Source organism: Camelina sativa, chromosome 17 (genome assembly GCF_030686135.1).
Source record: "Camelina sativa cultivar CO46 ecotype springtype chromosome 17, ASM3068613v1".
Lineage (NCBI taxonomy): Eukaryota > Viridiplantae > Streptophyta > Magnoliopsida > Brassicales > Brassicaceae > Camelina > Camelina sativa.
The window spans coordinates 4390558-4409906 of record NC_141896.1 but is presented as its reverse complement, the minus strand read 5'-3'; the positions used below and the strand labels follow the sequence as shown (position 1 = coordinate 4409906).

Sequence of the window (19349 nt, the reverse complement as noted above, 5' to 3'; positions counted from 1 at the left end):
TATAACCTCGAATAAAGATTTTGTAATTAGATTTTATTGAAATATATATAATTTTCAATTCTGGAATGTTGAAAAAATTTAAACCGATAATTGAAATGTTACAAAATTCAAAATAAATTGTTTTATTTTATGCGTCGGAAAATGTGAATATTAGAGGGGGAAACTATCCCGCCACTAGGAAACCGCATAATCTTCTACGGCCGTGAGTGGTGGCCACCATTTTATCCTCTACTTCGTCTCGCCGACTTCTAAGGTTGTTTCGCCGTTGGTGTATTGAGCAAAAAAGACTCCACTGAATCTCAAATGTATTGTTCTTTGGCTTTCGTTTCGCATTCAATTTCTAGGGTTTTCGTTTCGTTCTATCTCGCACCTATACGTTTCTTCTTCCTCCTGTGAATCTTTCTGTTTAGGTTTCGATTAGGGTTTTCGTTTTCCGTGGGTAAAGATTAATCCTTTAAGAGTCATGACTGATCGATTCACTTCAATTTCCAATTTTTTTTTTTGGGGAGTATTTTTACCGTTTTTCAAATGCTGAATTTGGTGGGTGTAATTAACCAGCAGATTCGTTATATCACTGGATTTTGTGTTTGACGTAGCATTCTCAATCGATAATTTGGCAGATTTCTGTAATTCGCATTAGATTTGGTAACTGTGTGAGTGTAGAGTCAGTGATGATGTGTAAAGTTTTTTTAGTTCTTGTTGGCATTTATCATCAGCACCCACTAATCTGAACGCAATTTCTTTTTTATGTGTGTTTATATAGTTACTTAATTGCGGTGGCAAGGGAAGATCAATTTGCGTGAACCTCATTAGCATGTTGAACCTCTGATTCACTGAGTCAAATGAGGTAAAATTGATCTTTTCCCTTGTCCACTCTGGTTTATTCCAAAATTTTCGGGCAGTTTCTTATTTTTTGTTTGATCTTACTTACTTACTGTTAAAATGCAGTAGGAGTTATCTTCCTGAAGTTCAGAAACCTAGAGGTCCTCAAACGAATTGGTCGGAACATGCAAAGGCGCTCGAGAGTCCATCGTCCGTGACTAAGTTTCTGAGTTCCAATGTCCTTTATGCTCTAGACAGTCAAAAGCCTAGAGATATGGCTGCAAGGTATTATGGCTTTCGACAACAATCATCTCCTTCTGTCTTCTGTCATTGTTTCTTAATTGTCTTTGGCCCAGTACTATCTGCTGTTTGAATTCATAGATTTAACTATCAAACAGCAGGAATAATTTCTGAAAAGTTTCCACGGGTAAACGATGAATCAGAACCCAGATGCACGCATTTAAATGGTGTGGAGAAATCATTCAGGAATTCTGCATTCCCATCTGAGCAGTTGGAATCTGGAGAAGCATTTCTTGACAATATTGATGACATACTTGAGGTAATGTTGTTGCTGAAAGTAGCACATCGTTTTTCTTTATGTAGTTCTCCCATGTAAACAAGCCACTTTTCTCAATCTTGTATAAGCATCTGTAAGTGGTAGCATAATTCCGTGACATCAAAAGTCAAAACCATTATAGGGACTTTCATAGATGCTTATGTAGAATAGTGGTTTGTGGTGAAAATACGTCAACTCAAGCATGTTAACACTTTGTGTGCAGAATATTGATGTCGACCAAATTGTGATGGAACACTACCATTCTACTGGTACTCCGCAGCCATCAGTATCTAACTTTTCGTTGAGAACTCCACCTGTGGATAGAAGTGCTTCCAGATTTGAAGAAGACTCTTGTCTGCCTCCTGAATTATGTTCCAACTGTAGTCATGGAATGAAGGTATGAATCTGCTTTTCTCTTCTTGTTTTTTGCCTTAATGGTTTTGAAACCCATTGGTTTTCTCATGTTATTTGATGTTGGGATCTACTCAGTTAGGGCTTTGTCCAGAAGCTTCAACCCATGTGGAACAAATGAAGGACGTGTTGCTTGCCATATCAAATGAACTTCTTGACGATGCTACTGACCTGAGTCCTGAGCGTGTTCAACAGCTTCGTCAAGAGAGGTTTATAGCCCAATCAATTTTGTTCCCATTTTTCGTGGCTGTTTAATTTTCCTTTTTCTATAAGAGTAGTAACAATTTAGTTTCCTTTCGGAGGCTGTAGTATGTTCTAGCAAAATATAGCAGAAATAGTACAGGGAGAATAGAGTAGGCTTAAAGAGATAATAGGCAGCGCATCTGTTTCTTGAGTTTGAGTATTTAATTGTATCACAAGTGTGAGTATGTCTTGACTTGTTCAGTTTCTAATGAGTCTCAACTTGTGTTGTTGCTAGGTTACAGCTGAAGAAGCAAATTCAGCAGCTTGAGAACCATATCCGGGATAAAGATAGTAAAAAATCTCAGTTTTTGTCATCTACAGCTACTCGTACTTTCCAGTATGAAACACCTAAATCAACAAGTTATAAAATGGATCATCCACAAACTGATTTTCGACCACTTCCAAGTGACCAAGGAAGATATGTCAGTGATAGCTGGAATATGCCAAGAGATTCTTCATTTTCTGTAGAGAGGGAACAATATGTTCCGAAGATTATTGACGTGACCTACACCGAAGGTTCAAGCGACAAAAGATGGAGCAGTCATGATTTTCCCTGGACAAGAAAATTGGAGGTGATAAGCTGACTTTCTCTCTTATTTTTGGTTCATTTACGTGCCTTGTACTCATGAGTTTCCTTGCAATGTTCAGATTAATAACAAAAAAGTATTTGGAAATCACTCATTTCGACCAAACCAGAGAGAAATCATCAATGCAACAATGAGTGGCTCTGATGTTTTTGTTTTGATGCCAACTGGAGGAGGGAAGAGTTTGACATATCAGGTCACCATTATATTTTAATGTCACTATGATTTTTCAATCTACTTCTTGTTTTTAACTGAGATAGTTGTATCCATCCTACAGAAAAGAGATAAAAGTTTCAAGTTGTGTTCTCCAAACTGTTTACTAACATCTTATTTTGGCAGCTCCCCGCTCTGATCTGTCCAGGAATTACATTAGTCATTTCTCCACTTGTGTCACTTATTCAAGACCAGATAATGAACCTACTGCAGGTGAACACTTCAGAAACCACCAGAGATTCTATTTATATCTTCTGTTTCATTGATAAATTGTTATCCTAGAGAATTATATCCTTTTCACACTTTGATTTCTGAATCATGGTCACAGGCCAATATACCCGCTGCTTCCCTAAGTGCCGGCATGGAATGGGCTGAACAACTGGAGATCTTTCAGGAGCTGAAAAACGAGCATTCTAAGTACAAATTACTATATGTCACACCTGAAAAAGTGGCAAAGTGAGTTGTTATTTTTTATATATAGAAATTCTCTTTCTGTTTTGTTTTTATTGCTTTGTATTCTTCTTTTAATTGCCTCGGGTAGAATATATTAGGACCTATGCATCATGCAGTATTACATAAGGTTTCTTATGATTCTAGAGTAGTTATTAGCATAGATGTGGACAATTAATGCAAGGGTCACCACACTGAGATATATTATTGATAACACGTACCTAACATGTATCTCTTTCTTGGCTGCAGAAGCGATTCTCTCTTGAGGCATCTAGAAAACTTAAATTCTCGTGGTTTGCTTTCTCGTTTTGTTATTGATGAAGCTCATTGTGTGAGCCAGTGGGGCCATGACTTTCGGCCAGACTACCAGGTTAGGCCTTCAGAAGCTTCAAACAAGGCTCTCTTACTTTTCGACAAACATGACTTTCCTTTTTTACCTACCAAAAGTATTGTGGAATATGCAGAGTCTTGGTATTCTGAAGCAGAAGTTTCCCGGCATTCCTGTGTTAGCTTTAACAGCTACAGCAACAGCCAGTGTGAAAGAAGATGTTGTACAAGCCCTTGGCCTTGTTAACTGTGTTGTGTTCCGGCAAAGTTTTAATCGCCCAAATCTATGGTAAGGTAAAACTGCCTAGACCCCTATAAATGTATTTCAGAATGCTGCTTACCAAGAAGTTTGCAGGTATTCTGTTGTTCCCAAGACAAAGAAGTGTGTGGAAGATATTGACAAATTTATTAGGGAAAACCATTTTGATGAGTGTGGAATTATATACTGTCTTTCAAGAATGGACTGCGAAAAAGTCTCTGAAAAGTTGCAGGTTGGTCATTTGTATATTGAAGCTTTATCAAGTCCTGTGCATATCACAAATATTGTGTTTAAACGTAAAATTGAATACTATTTTTCAGGAGTTTGGTCACAAAGCAGCATTCTACCATGGCAGTATGGAGCCTGAGCAACGTGCCGTTGTACAGACACAATGGAGCAAGGACGAAATCAATATAATATGTGCTACTGTGGCATTTGGAATGGGTACTGGTTTTTGCTAATGTTGTTTTAAATCATTGAATGTTGCTGCCCATTAACATTGCATATTTCAGGAATCAACAAGCCTGATGTCCGCTTTGTTATTCATCACTCACTCCCGAAGTCTATAGAAGGCTATCATCAGGTATTTATTATACAATCAATAATGGAAATCTCATTTAACTGATTCAACATAAAGCTAGATACTGGTATTTCTACTTGCGACTCACATAAGCTACATTTTTTTCAAATCCAAGGAATGCGGTCGTGCTGGCAGAGATGGTCAGAGGTCATCTTGTGTTTTGTATTATGGTTATGGCGACTATGTAAGTGCATATAAACTATCATATTGTATTTTCTAGTCCTCTTTGTTAGTCTGGAACGATGAATTTCTTCTTTCATCTTTCTGCTCTTGGTCATGTTTATGCATATACACAATATTATTTCAGATACGAGTTAAACATATGATTAGCCAAGGAGGAGTGGACCAAAGCCCCATGGCAACTGGGTATAATCGTGTAGCAAGTTCAGGGAGGATACTTGAAACAAATACCGAAAATCTTCTCCGCATGGTACTTTAATGTGAAGATTCCTACTTTTTGCTTTTGAGGGTATACTAGCTAAGATGTTTCTCCACATTTTATTGCTTCAGGTTAGTTACTGCGAAAATGAGGTGGACTGCCGGCGATTCCTACAACTAGTGCATTTCGGTGAAAAATTCGATTCCACAAACTGCAAAAAGACGTGTGATAACTGTTGCAGTACTCAGAGTTTGATAGACAAAGATGTCACCTTGATCACAAAGCAACTGGTATAGAAATCACTAAAAGCTTACGATGTATATCACTTGTTAGATGTGTTATTATTGGCCACGTGTATATCACTTGTTTTGCACAGGTTGAACTGGTGAAGCAAACAGGAGAAAGGTTTTCTTCAGCTCATATTCTTGAAGTCTACAGAGGTTCCTTAAACCAAATGGTATGGACTAATAATAATAATCCTTAATTCCTTCAAGGTTTAGGAGAGATTTCTACGCATATATTCTGTGTCTCTTCCAGATTATGTTAAATATTATAACCTGTTTCGCCTCATAAACCATGGTCTCTTTTTTTATACTTGTTAAAGACTTAATTGTTAATGAAAGCATTGGCTTGCCCAGCAATACAACCAGTGTGGCCTTGTTTTCTTGGAAAAGTAACTGTCTTCTTTGCATCTAGGTCAAGAAACACAGACATGAGACTTTGCAGCTGCATGGAGCTGGAAAACAATTATCAAAACTTGAAGTGTCTCGTATCTTGCACTATCTCGTAACTGAGGACATTCTTGTGGAAGATGTTCGGAAAAGTGATATGTATGGATCTGTGTCATCGTTGCTCAAGGTATTTAGTTGTGAATAAATTTCACTTCGTTTCTCTCTCTCATTGATGATTGAAGATGATAGTAGCTGACTGGAACCCTGATTGTCTCTGTGTGAGCATTTAACATTTCATTTTTCAAGTGGTTACACACCTAACCTCTATTTACCTATTTGTATCTAGGTGAATAACGCAAAGGCTTCCGTACTATTTTCTGGAAGTCAGACTGTAATGATGAGGTATGACTTTGCGTATATCTTTCATTAAGGTTCACAGGAACTAGGTTTAAGCAAATCATTGCAATTAACTGTGTTTGCGTTAACGGCTTGTAAAACGTACTTTAGCTAAAACTATCATAATCTGTTGCAGATTCCCGTCTTCTGTAAAAGTACTAAAGCCAAGTAAACCCGGGGCAACCCCTGCAAAAGGTCCGCTAACATCAGAGAAGCAAAGTACTCTTCCACTTTCCACAGAAGATGCCCCTCCAAAAGATTTGGTATAGCTCTTTGAGTTCAGACTCTTTTTTTTTCCTAGTGACATTAATCTACCACTCTGAATCGCTGAGGTTGGTTCGTTGATCTTTTTCTCTAGAATCTCTCCGCCAACATGTACACAGCCTTGAGGAAGCTTCGTACAGCTCTTGTCAAAGAAGCCCCTGATGGTGTCATGGCATATCATATATTCATGTAAGTCGAAAACCGTTCCACTTCTCGTTTCCCAAGTTCTGTACATACTTGATCACGGTCAGTTTGATTCATACCTCACAAAATCTCTCTGTTTGTGGTGGCAGCAATTCAACACTACAGCAGATAAGCAGACGAATTCCGAGAACCAAAGAGGAACTTCTTGAAATCAATGGCCTTGGGAAGTAAGTTGTGCTTTTCTCTTAAAACATCTACTCGTAATCACCAAACCGATGAAGAAAAACCTAAAAGTGTTTGATGATGTCTTTAAACTCTGTTTCAGGGCCAAAGTAAGCAAGTACGGTGATCGGCTGTTGGAAACAATAGAATTAACGGTAAACGAGTACTACGGAACCAATAAGAAAGACTCCATAATCAGCAACGACAGTCCCGATTCAGGGAAGAGGAGAAGAGACGAGAACATTAGTCCAAATGTAGCTGAGGATGATGATTTCGAAGTAAGCCCAAGTCAGTCCTGCAAGAAAACAGTGAGAAGCAAAAGCAATGAGGTTCTTCATGGTGAATGTGCAGATGGAGATCGAGTAGGCATGGTTATGGAGAAGCTTGATTTTGATTTCGAAGACGAAGATGGGTCAGAGATACGACCGGAGGGAAGAGTATTACCTTGGTGAAGTTGTGACCACTGAAATTGTAGTTGTAAGTTGTAACTTGTAAAGAATTTTTGCTGTAATATGTTGTTACCTTGTTTGAAGTAATATGTGCATTAATGTTCAGTAGATTGCATAAACTATTTATCAGATGCCGACTTCTTTGATGGTCTTTGTGTTTTTTTTAATCACCATATATACATTGGGAATTTGGGATTCTTGAGCTTACGCAGGGCTTGGGTATCTCATCTACCTTCTTTGCGAAATCTAAATCTTCTACTCTATTTAAACTTAGGCTTCAATGGGATGATGGTTCATGTGCCAAATGTTCTGAAAGAGATGCTAGAGATGAGGTACCTTCAGTTCCCTATGTCAATGCATGATAAAACAATGTTGGAATTGAGTGATCTAGTGATTAGTGAACTTGGAGTCTTTAATGAATTTTTCAACAAAGTACAGTAGTGTGATGGACCTCCACATGAATAAGCTCAGGGAGCTCAGGTTATTTATCAGTGACGGTTGTACTTCTGAGACGCTATCCTCATCTCTCCGTCAATTGAGTGCTCCATTTATACGATAAGCCAGAAACTCGTGTGGCTTATCATGGGGGAGAAATTGTTCTGGATTGCATTCATCTAAAAGAGTTAGAGTTGGCGGTGCATATATCAAGGTTTCCTGAGCAATATCAATTCCATCCCCACCTTTCACACATATATCTATGGTGTTGCTGCATGGAGGAGGATCCATTCCTGATTCTAGAAAAGCTGCTTCATTTGAAGTCGGTGATATTAACATTTGGTGCTTTCGTTGGGAAGAGAATGGTGTGCTCAAAATGTGGATTTCCTCAGTTATGTTTTCTAAAATTAGAATATCTGGAAGAGTTAGAAGAGTGGATAGTCGAACAAGGGTCTATGTGTTTTGACCATACGTGATGGAACGCTGTGTGAGTAATAATATCCCACATCGGTTGAACAAGAAACAATGACTGGGATTTCAGATGTATAAATAGAGGTGTACCTGGAACGAGCAAATTACTTACCTGGACGGGGTCAACTCGTGATCAAGAAGACGAGTGGCCTAGGCTAGTGACCTCCATTGCACATTAAGGAGGGGTGCTTAGCTTAAGGTCTTCCCATGAGGAAGAGCCTACGTCATTATTTGTGGCAGGGGGGTTTGCGTCCGCGCAGCCCCTACCATTATAAGTCTTAATCTTCATATATTCTAAACGATAATAAACTAACTTAATAATATGTCGGCGTAATATTAATGTTACGAGAGCTTATGTTTATTTTGCTCTAGGTACGGTGTCCCACATCGGAAAGAGGTTTCAAGTTGATGGGTTCGTTCGAGTATAAAAGAAAGAGGCTTTCGTAAGTTGAAAAGCATCTTTGCGCTTGGGGCAATGACGCAGCCACTGAAGTCTTAACTGAGGCGCGTCTATTGCTGGTTGAAAACTATTTCCAAACCCCCTCCTGGGTTCCAAGCTTGTCTTGGTCCCTCGAGAATTTCTGGAAGGGCTCCCTTCGGGGTAAAGCCCTACAATTTTCTAGTTCCAACTTTTTTCATCAAAGGTATCTATGATGAATTGATGATAGTATTTGTCAATCAATAAACAAGTAAAACGGTTCAATAAACTTTAAACGGTTAAACAAACTTTCACCTCAATCACCTGTTCACATGGCAAATACTGATTGTTTTTCGAATTCGTCAACAAAAAAACACAGGCATTTGAATTTAAAAACTAAAAATTGTCAAGTGTATATTTTCCCTTAAGTACTATTGAAGCAAATAAGATGGGTTAAGTAATGATATAAATGGTGTGTTTTGAGTTACATAAAATGAATAACACAACAAAACTCGGTGCCTGTGAACTGTATAATGAACAAACCTCAGGTACAAGAGGAGTAACGGTAAGAACTGCAAAGAGCTACTCATCAAAACTACTTGAGCTTCGGTTTGATGAGATCGATATCTCCCATGAAAGGCCTAAGAGGCTCTGGGATCACCACGGATCCATCTTCTTGCTGGTAATTTTCCAGCAAACACACCATCATCTTCGGGACCGCACACGCCGTTGCGTTTAGAGTGTGCACAAACTTAGTAGCTGGAGGGTTCGCTTTGCCTTTCTTAGGACCCGTCTGAAGTGATTCAGATGGGCGATATCGTATTCCCAGTCTCCGGCTTTGGTAATCCGTGCAGTTCGATGCGCTTGATATCTATTTCATAAGTTAGAATAGCAAGCAAGCTCAGAGGCGATACTAAGATTTGGATCTAGTGGTCCCACACAAATAATTAAGAGTTTGTTTAATTACCTCGCCAAACCGTCCAAAACCAGGCATCCATGCTTCGATATCAAACTTACGGTAAGCAGGAGCGCCTAAATCCGCTGTGGCCATATCCAGTGTTCTGCAAAGATAAAGTTAGATTTCTCGAAGACAAAAACTGTGGTGAGAAAAGATCGGGTTCGTGGTGGAAGAATTCACTATCTTCAGGTCGGCATATGACGAACATCTCTGCTTTGCTGAACTGATGAACGCGGTAAAGACCTCTGCAAGAATTGAGAAAGTACGAGTGTTTTAAGTATAGACCTATATGTATATAGAAAAACAAAGAACATGCACATGCTCTTCATAGAACAAACACTTTATTCTAACTTACTTGGTGGCGGCGCCAGCTGCACCCGCTTCAGTACGGAAGCAATGAGAGAATGCTATATATTTTAAAGGTAATGCTGATTTAAGAAGAATAGAGTCCATGTGGATTCCTCCTAAGGGGATTTCAGCGGTACCAATGAGACATTGGTCAGTTCCATCTATAGAATAAACCTATCCAGAAGAATAGAAACATCATTGGCAGAAAAACAACAAAGAAAAAGGTTTACTTATCAAACAGAGTAAACAAACAAGTGACCTAAGTATTATCTCCACGAGGTTGGAAACCGCATTTCTCAACAATAGAAGATCTCACAATTTCAGGGGTTGTTAGGGGAGTATAACCCTTCTTCATGACTTGTGATAATCTCCAATCCCTTCTTCATGACTTGTGATAATCTCCAATACAACTGCTTCATTCTTCAAATAGAAAAACTTTGAACCACTAACCTGCAAGAGTGTAAATAACAAGGAAGTTACTTCAGCTCATCTCCTTGGTTAAATTTACCAGAAAACCAAAAAAATTTGGTCATCAATCTAATGCGTAATAGAAGGAGATAATCATTCACCAACTTAACTGAACTCTACTAATTTGAACACAAAATACTCGGTCCATATGTTGTAATGGAGAATAGTTGGCTATTGATTACATCTTAGTTCAGTAGCTAATCACATGGCAACGGTGATCCAACAACCTATGAAGTGTGCTTTGGTATCTATGGATAAGAGAAAGTGTGTAATATCTCTGCAGCAGAGTCTCAATCAATGAGATCAAGATCCTTCCCAAGCTGAAGATGATCCTTGATTGGAAAATGAAACTCACGAACCAACCTACAAAGAAAATTACGAATGTTTTTAGAAAGACCTTTCACAGCAAAAAAAAAAAAAAACCATAGTCAATGAAACAGGTCAGGGAGTATGACCAAACTAACTACCTCCTTTCTAATTGCTGATGAATCCTCTCCTCCAACAGGAGCATCAGGGTGAGTAATATTCGGTATAGACTGTGCTACATATTGCAGCTCATCGTTAAGCTTCACGAGGTCTTCTTCAAGAGTTACAAGACTTTCCTCATTTACCTTCTGCTACGAGTCTCTCACGTTTAGACGGCTCCAGCTTCCCTTTCATCTTCTTTGCAACGTTGTTTCTTTCCTCACCAAGACTCTCAACTTCCTGCTATCTGCAATCGTTGATTAGCTGAACCGAGACGATGAAGAAAAGAAGAAAAGAATTCAATTAAAAAATCTCTCAAATCTAGCCAGAGACTAAAACTAGTCGTTGTCACCAACACTCCTATGATTATCCTATCCAGAAACTAACAAATAAGTTCTTCCTCAAAGTATCTGACTTTACATGTTTCTATTACTAAGAATCCCAAATTCGAATTGAGCAGAGTAGAAGATTAGATATAACCTTTTGGAGATTGACCATGTTCTTGTAAAGCTCAAGCACAGCATCCAAATTAGCATTAGAATTCCTGTTCTTGATGTTGATTTCAAATGCTTCCTTATTATCCCTTATCCATTTGAAATCAATCGACGCCTTCCACTGAGGCTGAGTGTCCGGGATATCTTGTACGGCGGCGGAAGCGGAGAAGGCTCTGACTAAGAGAGGCTTACGGGGTTGAAGATGGCGGGAAAACAAACCTAGGGTTAAGGTATTGGGAAATGGCTTGAGGAAGAGGCGAGAAGAGAATGTGGAAACGGTTACAGGGACCGCCGCGGCGAGTCTCAATTTGTGTAAACTCATCGCCGGAGAGCTTTCTCTCTGCTGACAAAGAAGAGACGACGACGATGACTTGATTTTTTAGTTTATACGGATTGCTATTTAAACGTTGCCGTTCTGATCTGTGATTAGTAAGAGAGATGACGTGTCAAGTTTGACTTTCCACGTGTTTCTCTTTGCGTTGTGATGATGTTTCCTCTATGAAAACGAAACGGCGACGTTTCTTGGTCTAAGCTAAAGTTTTTATGTTGTCGAATTTTTTTTGGTAAGGAAGAAGAAAGAGCCCAAGGGGGCATGACACAATGCATGTTTGTTCTTTTCCCATGGTTTTTCTTTTTTTAGCATTTTCCGGATCGAGTTTGCAAAGGCGGTAGTCTTCTTGTGAGATGATATGGTCAATAGATTAACGTAGTGAAAAGTTCTTGAATTATTTCAATGGTGTTTTAGTTTGTAAAACTGCATTTTGCCTGCTACTTCTTTTGTCACTTTATAAAGAAACACTGACTACATGATTGGTGACTTCCGATGGTCTTCACAAGTTAGCCAAACATTTGCAGCTACAAGTAGAACAAACCATTTACCGTCCTTAGAGAAGAAGAACACCAAGGGACTTCTTCTTATTCAGTTATTCTTGTAATTCTTGAACCAAAGAGGAACTTCTTGAAATCAATGGCCTTGGGAAGTAAGTTGTGCTTTTCTCTTAAAACGTCTACTCTTAATCACCAAACCAATGAAGAAAAACCTAAAAGTGTTTGATGATGTCTTTAAACTCTGTTTCAGGGCCAAAGTAAGCAAGTACGGTGATCGGCTGTTGGAAACAATAGAATCAACGGTAAACGAGTACTACGGAACCAATAAGAAAGACTCCATAATCAGCAACGACAGTCCCGATTCAGGGAAGAGGAGAAGAGACGAGAACATTAGTCCAAATGTAGCCGAGGATGATGATTTTGAAGTGAGCCTAAGTCAGTCCTGCAAGAAAACAGTGAGAAGCAAAAGCAATGAGGTTCTTCATGGTGAATGTGCAGATGGAGATCGAGTAGGCATGGTTATGGAGAAGCTTGATCTTGATTTCGAAGACGAAGATGGGTCAGAGATACGACCGGAGGGAAGAGTATTACCTTGGTGAAGTTGTGACCACTGAAATTGTAGTTGTAACTTGTAAAGAATATTTGCTGTAATATTTTGTTACCTTGTTTGAAGTAATATGTGCATTAATGTTCAGTAGATTGCATAAACTATTAATCAGATGCCGACTTCTTTGATGGTCTTTGTTTTTTTTTAATCACCATATATACATTGGGAATTTGGGGTTTGATCTAACTGAAGAGTTACTCTGACAATTATATATATATATAGCATCTCCTATCTACAATTATGAGTTTATGTATACCATCTACTATATATACCATATATATATATATAGCTAGTCCCATCAAACCGAGCTTATGTAAATATATAGTTAGTCTTATCGAACAACACAAAAGAATTTGAAAGTTTTACAAATATAAGAATGTGTAGATAGCACTGTAATATTTATAGTTCTTCCAAAAGTACAAAATAATTATTAAAACTTCACTAAATTAACTAAATTTGATAATTTTAAGGAAAATAAATTGCATGTGGTACATCACAGGGTTGATCCTAGTTTATATTGGTATAATTGAATCATTTTCCATATAATTTTTATATATGACTTCATCAATAATAGCGTTTTTAGTTTTCGATAAATCATCTTGATAATATTTATTTTCATAATGTATCTAAATAATATAATAAATAATAGGTTAGTTTTCTTGCATTTGTTTGACAGTTGAAAAACTATTGAAAGAACTAAGAAAACTATAAATCCATAATTGAGAAAAAAAAAATTTACAATATGTGTACAAGTTAGATACTTATTTAAAAGAATATTTATGTAATATATATTCATATCTGAAGAGGATCGGTAGATTTGGAAGAGGAGGAGAAAGCAGATTCTTTAAAAACTTCTTCTCATGATTGAATAAATTGATTATTTAATATTTAATAAAACTTCTTCTCATTATCTGACAAGTGGACTCTCAAAATTTGTTTTTCAGAGCTCTAAGGAGAGAGATCATGATCATCTGGCTTCGTCCTCCTCTTCCAAAGCAATCAGAAAGAACCCAAGTAACCATCTCTCTTCATTCATATATATATATATACTCAGTCTCGATCTTAGTTACTCATTTTTTTTTCTTTGCAATCCTTATTAGGCATGTTCCCCCAAGCTCGATCCAACCGTCTCTAAGATGAAGAGGGTCTGAAGCATTTGAGGAACTACTGTTTTTTCAGAGCGTGTTTTCTTTATAAAGCATTTGTTGTCGCAAATTGTAAAGAATTGTGTTAACCAAGGATAGGATCTAAAGTTAGTTTGGCTAATAAAACCATTTGAAGTGGTGCTAATACTGGATCTGAAGTTAGTTTGGCTCATTCTTTACACTGGATCTGAAGTTAGTTTGGCTCATCTGAAGAAATGGTTTTAATGGTGCTAATAAAGAATTGTGTCGCAAATTGTAAAGAATTGTGTTAACCAAAGATAGGATCTAAAGCATTGTGTTCATGGTTTTACATCTGAAGCACCACTTTATTGTTTGATTAAATTATGAATACAAAAACGAACATAAAAAACTGTAGAGTAATCGGAACTGGAAACGTATTTAGAGAAGTACTCTCATATTATATAAGATTCGATTCAATTTGGCGCATTTACAAATTTGACTCTCATCTATTTCATTAAACCTGATGAGTGATGATACATACAAAAATTACATTCTACAAAAAGGGACAGAGAAAAATACATCCTTATTACCTCTTACCTCTAAATTTCGGCTCAGATCGAGATTTAGTTATCGTCCTTGAGGCTACTTGATGCTTTGACAAGATCCCTGCGATGATTAGCCGACCAAAAATATGAGAATTCTTGAGAATGAGGTTTCTTGTGGTGGAGTCAACAATGTATCCTTGACCAGGCATCCATTGTAGGAGTTGAAGAAGCAATTCTTTTTTATCGGGCTGCGAAATGTATCGAGAAATCGCAATCTCAAACTGAACCTAAAAACAAAACAACACAGAGCATGCAAGAAAGAAGAAGAAATGAGATCCAATATGATTGAAAAAGAACAAAGCATTTTTTCCTTATTTCTACAATAATTCAACTGTAATGTGAACTGAGCCAAGCAAAACGTTGAAAAGTAGCTTTAAATTGTTCACGGTTGGATACTTACCTGATCAATTTTGTGGCCAGAACCATGCAAGACCTTCAGAACATCGTTCACTAAATTAATATTTCCCGAGATCATAAAAGCTCTGCCAAATTTCTTTAAAGTAGGCTGTGAGATCATCTTTGCATTGTCCTGAAACAGAATTATGACCAAATTACACCACTAACACAATGGAATGCTAAAACTTGCTCGAGAGAGGGATTTCAAACCTTCACTACAACATATGCGTCTTTAAGGAGATTTCCTTGGATTAGAATGTGAAGAATTTTCTCATGCAGCTCTTTGCAGATAGTTCTTTTGCTGTAACGCAGCATATTGTAGACCGAGAATGCTTCCGAGTGAGCTCTAATCTTGCCAAGATGGTAAATCAAGGACGAACAAAGTTCCTGCAAATTTCAACAAGTTGTGAAAGAGAGCTAAATTTTGCATTGTCTAGCATTACTTACTAAAAAATCAAATACAAGAAGCTACGAAGCAAGAGTTCTATATTATAACTATAAAAACAAGCAATGTCTTGATGCTAGTTACCTCCTCAAGACGGTGGCCTTTGTTGTGCATATCAAGTATGGTTTGGTACGCAAGCAGGTGCAACTTCTCCTTGATGAAATATTTGATCAAGATATGGAAAGTATTGTAGTCAGGACTAACGGCTTGCTCATCCATTTTCTTCATCATTCGCATAACACTTTCCATATCTCCTGCTCTGCAATAGGCACAGAGCATTGTGTTTAACATTACCAAGTCGCATTTTGCATAAGTGGTTTCAGAGTCCCTTGACAGTTCGTTTGCCTCCTCGAAACGCTTACTTCGACATAAAGCAGATATCATGATGCTGTTTGCATAGCCATCTGAAACAGGAAACTGACATCATTGTCTAGAAAAATAGGGAACTGGTTTCTGTAGAGATGCGGATAGGATAACCACATACTCCTTACTGGTTTCTTTATCAGGTTTTGAGAAATCTGAGAAAATGTCTAACCATAAGACACCCTAATTCTAGCAAATTGCTGACTCATAAGAGATAGATCTTCAAGGACAGAACGACTTTTTCAATCCAAGTTATTGACAAATCCTGAATTGAGTCTATAAATAGTGTTCATCCCAAGATTTCATTGCAAAATATTCCCGATCCTATTTTGAACAGCAGTGAAAGCAGCAACCATTGAAGAGTCAAGAATGAAATATGAAAGCTAACTAATCAGCAGTTTAAATAAAAACATACCAGATTTAACACCTTTCCCTTTCATATCATCAAAGATTGACCTCGCTTCTTCTAACTTTCCCGCCTTTGAAAGACCATCCATCAACATACAATATGGCATCTAGAGAAGAAAACAAAATCTTGACCATAAGATAATTGCCGAGTAAACAGGAACACTATATGAGCTCTACTTACTATGTTATACCATGATAGCAAACTGTACCAATAAGCTACGTTTAGTATAATGTAACCAAGTATTGTCCACTGATAGTCACACCATGATAAATTATTGGTGATGGTTACTCCATGCCATTTTCTAGAATATATACAGCCAGATTTACTGAAAAATAATATTGTCCAATTACCTCGTTTTCGGCGTACCCTGCAGATTCAAGTTCAGAGAGTAATTCTCTTGATCTATCAAACAACCCTCCTTTGATATAAACCTTTAGTAAAGTTGTCATCATCACCTGCAAATATTTCCAGATAGAGTTATAAAAGCGAGCTGAGAGAACCAATCTCTTATATAATAACAAGCAAAATGAATCATGTGAACAATCCTTCAATTAAACAAAAAAATCCAAAGAGAAGAATTACGAAAAGAAATAAGATGAAGCTAAAACAATCATGTGAAATCTGAACCATGTTTAGAGAGAATTGACGTCTAAACCATGTTTAGATACAACATATCTAAACAATTTCTTCACTCTTACAGGGCATTTCTTGAGGGGTGTAATCAGGTTGTTACAAGTCATTCAAACAAATTCATCTATCACGGGGGTCAAAAACCAGACAGTATTTCAGTGATTGCATGAGATGAGAAATACTGATAAAAAAAACAAACCTTGTTAGGCACTAATCCTATTGATTTCATCTCAGTCATCAGCTCATCAGCTTTCTTGTAATCTCCTTTCCAAGAATAAGAATTGAGCAAAGAGCTGTAATGATATATGTTGAGGGAATGACCTTCAGCTTTCATCTGCCGGATAATGTTCTCAGCTTCTTCACAACGACCATTTGAAGCACAAACGGCCAAGACAGTCCCATACATGACACTATCCATTTGTATTCCATTATGTGGCAGCTCTCCAACGAGTTCCATAGCCTTAGGGAATCCATTTTTAACCTTGATACAACCTGCAAGCAACTAGAAAATCAAAGAGAAAATATATCATAGAAGCTGAGCAAAACGTGATGGTTCTTTCAGCTAAATTATATTGTCATTTACTGATGTAGTGAAAAGTGAAAACTTCAACAGGCATACCGTATTATACGTAACCACATCTGGTTTCAGACCATCACGCTTCATCTGATCAAACAATTTGATGCAACTGTCAAGCTTCCCATTCTTGACAAGACAACTAAGAATGGAGTTACATATAAAGACATTGATTTTGGTTGACTCGTCTGCAATGCTGTGGTATATCTCCAGTGCCTTGGAGACATTTTTAGCCCCCACAAACTTGATGCAACTGCTGTAAGTTGAAACACTAATCTTTCCATGTTGTTGCATCCATTCAAAGAGCTAAAAAGAAAGGTTACAAACATCAAAACAAACAAATTAATTTATGCACATCTTGGAAACAATATAGTATAAATCCTACTTTATATATGAATCCATGTTCAAATCAACAAACCTGTATAAGATCTTGCAATCTTCCGGAGATTCCGAAATCACGCAAAATCACATTTAAGTCTTGAACCTTCAAAATTCTTGCTAATCTACAGAAAGGAACAGTAATATCATGAGAAGAGACAATCACATGATGATTAAGCAGAATTGAAGATAAGTTCAGTGATAAATAGTAACCACCTCTGCAGAGAAGAGAGAAAATCGGAGGAGCGCTGAACTTCAGAAATGGCGGATTTTCTCGTCAAGTAGGAATTGGAATGACGTTTCGAACGAGGAGCTTCTGTTACGGTCACCGGTGATTCAGCGGCGGTTGTTGCCGCGGCGGAAGTGAGGATTCGTAAGGATACGGCGGGAAGGGAGAGAGAGGAAGAGGAACGAGAGCAGTGAGTGTTGAAGAGATGAGGACACCGTAGTTCGAATCCCAGAACTGGCGTCTCCATATTTTTCTTCTTTTTCCGAGCTCACCGGTGGAGCGAGTCTGCTTCTTTGGACATGCTCCAGCTTCCTCAACATGAAAGTACCAAAATACCCCAATTTCAGTTTTTTTCTCGAGAGTGCTATCACGAGAGTGAAGGGTATTATAGTAAAAGGTCCGACGAAATTACCCTATCCCATCCTACTTATCGGACAACAGTTATTTTCGTCTTTGGAGTTTTTTTTTAATTACGTTTAAATTAAAACTTGTTCTAAAAATGGGCTTTTAAGCAGAGATAAATGGGCCTTACTGTACATACTATTAAATTGAAAATATTGTCTAACAGGCCATAATGTTTAAAAAGTGCAACACCAAAAGCTTGTGAATTGTCCTATTTCAGAGAATTGTCCATATCAAAATTGAGTAAATCCAATTGCAATTGGTAACGAAAGTTCTGAGAGGTACATGACATGCAGTAACAAAATACTTGTGATGTATGCATGACACATAAAAACGATTATAAGTTGTCAGATAGTCTCATTGACATTGACACATGTATGTTAACAAATCATATGATAAACAGTGTGTAGAGGTATTTTGTCATAAAAAAATGGAAAACTAATTGTTGCTAACCTTTTATATGTGTTTTCCCTTATAGTGAACATAGTTTCTGATCTAGATTATGTATCTCTGATGATATGTAAGAATTAAGTAAGAAGGAAAATAAAAAGAAATGAGAGATTCTTTGCAACGAACTGTACGGCAGGAGACCGACAAAGAACAGCACAGCCCCACTTCCCTTTCTCTTCATACGTTTCGTGACACCCACTTCACCATTCTTTTCTTCATTTTCTTCGCTTTAAACAAATTTTATTGACTTTCTTAACGTACCAAAGTTGGTATTTAAAAGTTAATTAAGAACTCATATATAAATGAAATGTAAAATTATACTATTTCATACTACGCTAGCTAGGACTATCTAGGAGGTATTGCATATTACATATGCGAGTAAATGTAATTTACCACCCACCTTTATAATAACTTACACCTTCATTAATGGAATATATTGCTTTTTTTTTTTCCAATTGACATCACCGTCATTGACTCATTGGAATAGTTGTAGTACGATAATCTCTTGTTATAATATAGTCATTGGAATAGTATAGTTTTACTTTTTTTGTATTATATTGTAGAATACGCATACAAAGCAAAAGGGAATTCGACTGTTGCATCATTATCAGACGGATTTAACGCACAGAAGAAAGAAAGAAAAAAAAACAAATACTTGAACTTCATAATTTAAAATCAATAAACATTAAATAAAAAGCCGAAGCAACAAAAATTAACAAGCAATATTGTAAAGGGCCCTATCATCGTTTGTCTTCTTTTGTTGTGTTGTCATGGTTCACGAAGTCGCAATCACTCATGAGTTGCGATATATATATTCAATCTTTAACAACATCGTCCATATCTCTTATAGTAGTAGTATTATTAACCCGTCGACGTCAACATCGTCCGCATGTAAATTCT

The 19349-nt window shown here is 37.3% G+C and overlaps 2 protein-coding genes, 1 long non-coding RNA gene, 2 other non-coding genes and 1 pseudogene across 7 annotated transcripts; 4 read left to right on the top strand and 2 right to left on the bottom strand.

Annotated features, from left to right (window-relative positions):
* The first annotated feature begins 164 nt into the window (after positions 1-164).
* LOC104759163 (ATP-dependent DNA helicase Q-like 4A) lies at positions 165-7116 on the top strand. The gene is made up of 25 exons (XM_087495239.1): positions 165-305; positions 764-847; positions 949-1154; positions 1221-1381; positions 1602-1775; positions 1868-1998; positions 2268-2604; positions 2681-2812; positions 2956-3042; positions 3158-3285; positions 3529-3649; positions 3744-3895; positions 3962-4097; positions 4186-4309; positions 4378-4448; positions 4561-4629; positions 4753-4875; positions 4956-5114; positions 5201-5281; positions 5521-5682; positions 5842-5897; positions 6028-6154; positions 6250-6344; positions 6449-6526; positions 6625-7116. The coding sequence occupies exons 2-25, from the start codon at positions 843-845 to the stop codon at positions 6971-6973; spliced, it is 3264 nt and encodes a 1087-aa protein (XP_087351365.1). The 5' UTR covers positions 165-305; positions 764-842; the 3' UTR covers positions 6974-7116.
* An 864-nt stretch (positions 7117-7980) lies between these two features.
* Positions 7981-8142, top strand: LOC147923319 (U1 spliceosomal RNA). The gene has a single exon (XR_015587852.1). It is a non-coding gene; the product is annotated as a U1 spliceosomal RNA (small nuclear RNA).
* A 191-nt stretch (positions 8143-8333) lies between these two features.
* Positions 8334-8485, top strand: LOC147923318 (U4 spliceosomal RNA). Its single transcript, XR_015588033.1, has one exon. It is a non-coding gene; the product is annotated as a U4 spliceosomal RNA (small nuclear RNA).
* Positions 8486-8743: 258 nt separating this feature from the next.
* On the bottom strand, positions 8744-11384 carry LOC104755323 (serine--tRNA ligase, chloroplastic/mitochondrial-like; annotated as a pseudogene). Its single transcript, XR_015587617.1, has 8 exons — positions 11014-11384; positions 10532-10773; positions 10346-10432; positions 9860-10052; positions 9608-9774; positions 9387-9497; positions 9262-9355; positions 8744-9165 (listed from the first exon to the last, which is right to left on the bottom strand). The product of XR_015587617.1 is annotated as a serine--tRNA ligase, chloroplastic/mitochondrial-like (transcript).
* A 1952-nt stretch (positions 11385-13336) lies between these two features.
* Positions 13337-13752, top strand: LOC147923317 (uncharacterized). Its single transcript, XR_015587428.1, has 2 exons — positions 13337-13476; positions 13563-13752. It is a non-coding gene; the product is annotated as an uncharacterized LOC147923317 (long non-coding RNA).
* A 253-nt stretch (positions 13753-14005) lies between these two features.
* LOC104755321 (pentatricopeptide repeat-containing protein At1g10910, chloroplastic) lies at positions 14006-18046 on the bottom strand. Of its 2 annotated transcripts, none has more exons than XM_010477678.3 (10): positions 17585-18046; positions 17409-17493; positions 17036-17296; positions 16616-16918; positions 16137-16241; positions 15793-15892; positions 15099-15418; positions 14780-14956; positions 14574-14702; positions 14006-14400 (listed from the first exon to the last, which is right to left on the bottom strand). In XM_010477678.3, the coding sequence occupies exons 1-10, from the start codon at positions 17842-17844 to the stop codon at positions 14155-14157; spliced, it is 1986 nt and encodes a 661-aa protein (XP_010475980.1). In that variant the 5' UTR covers positions 17845-18046; the 3' UTR covers positions 14006-14154. The 2 variants fall into 2 exon arrangements, with proteins under 2 accessions (XP_010475980.1, XP_087352509.1); XM_087496383.1 differs by having other exon boundaries at positions 16616-16908; positions 17585-17936.
* Between the last annotated feature and the right edge of the window lie 1303 nt (positions 18047-19349).

Excerpts from the sequence above, each read along its gene's own strand:
- LOC104759163 (XM_087495239.1), top strand. Across the intron at positions 3,286-3,528 it reads ACACCTGAAAAAGTGGCAAA|AAGCGATTCTCTCTTGAGGC; the intron begins GTGAGTTGTTAT and ends TCTTGGCTGCAG. Across the intron at positions 4,098-4,185 it reads AAGTCTCTGAAAAGTTGCAG|GAGTTTGGTCACAAAGCAGC; the intron begins GTTGGTCATTTG and ends ACTATTTTTCAG.
- LOC104755321 (XM_010477678.3), bottom strand. The coding sequence starts at position 17,844 with ATGGAGACGCCAGTTCTGGGATTCGAACTACGGTGTCCTCATCTCTTC. Across the intron at positions 17,494-17,584 it reads TTTCTCTCTTCTCTGCAGAG|ATTAGCAAGAATTTTGAAGG; the intron begins GTGGTTACTATT and ends TCCTTTCTGTAG. Across the intron at positions 15,893-16,136 it reads CAGGGTACGCCGAAAACGAG|ATGCCATATTGTATGTTGAT; the intron begins GTAATTGGACAA and ends TTTCTTCTCTAG.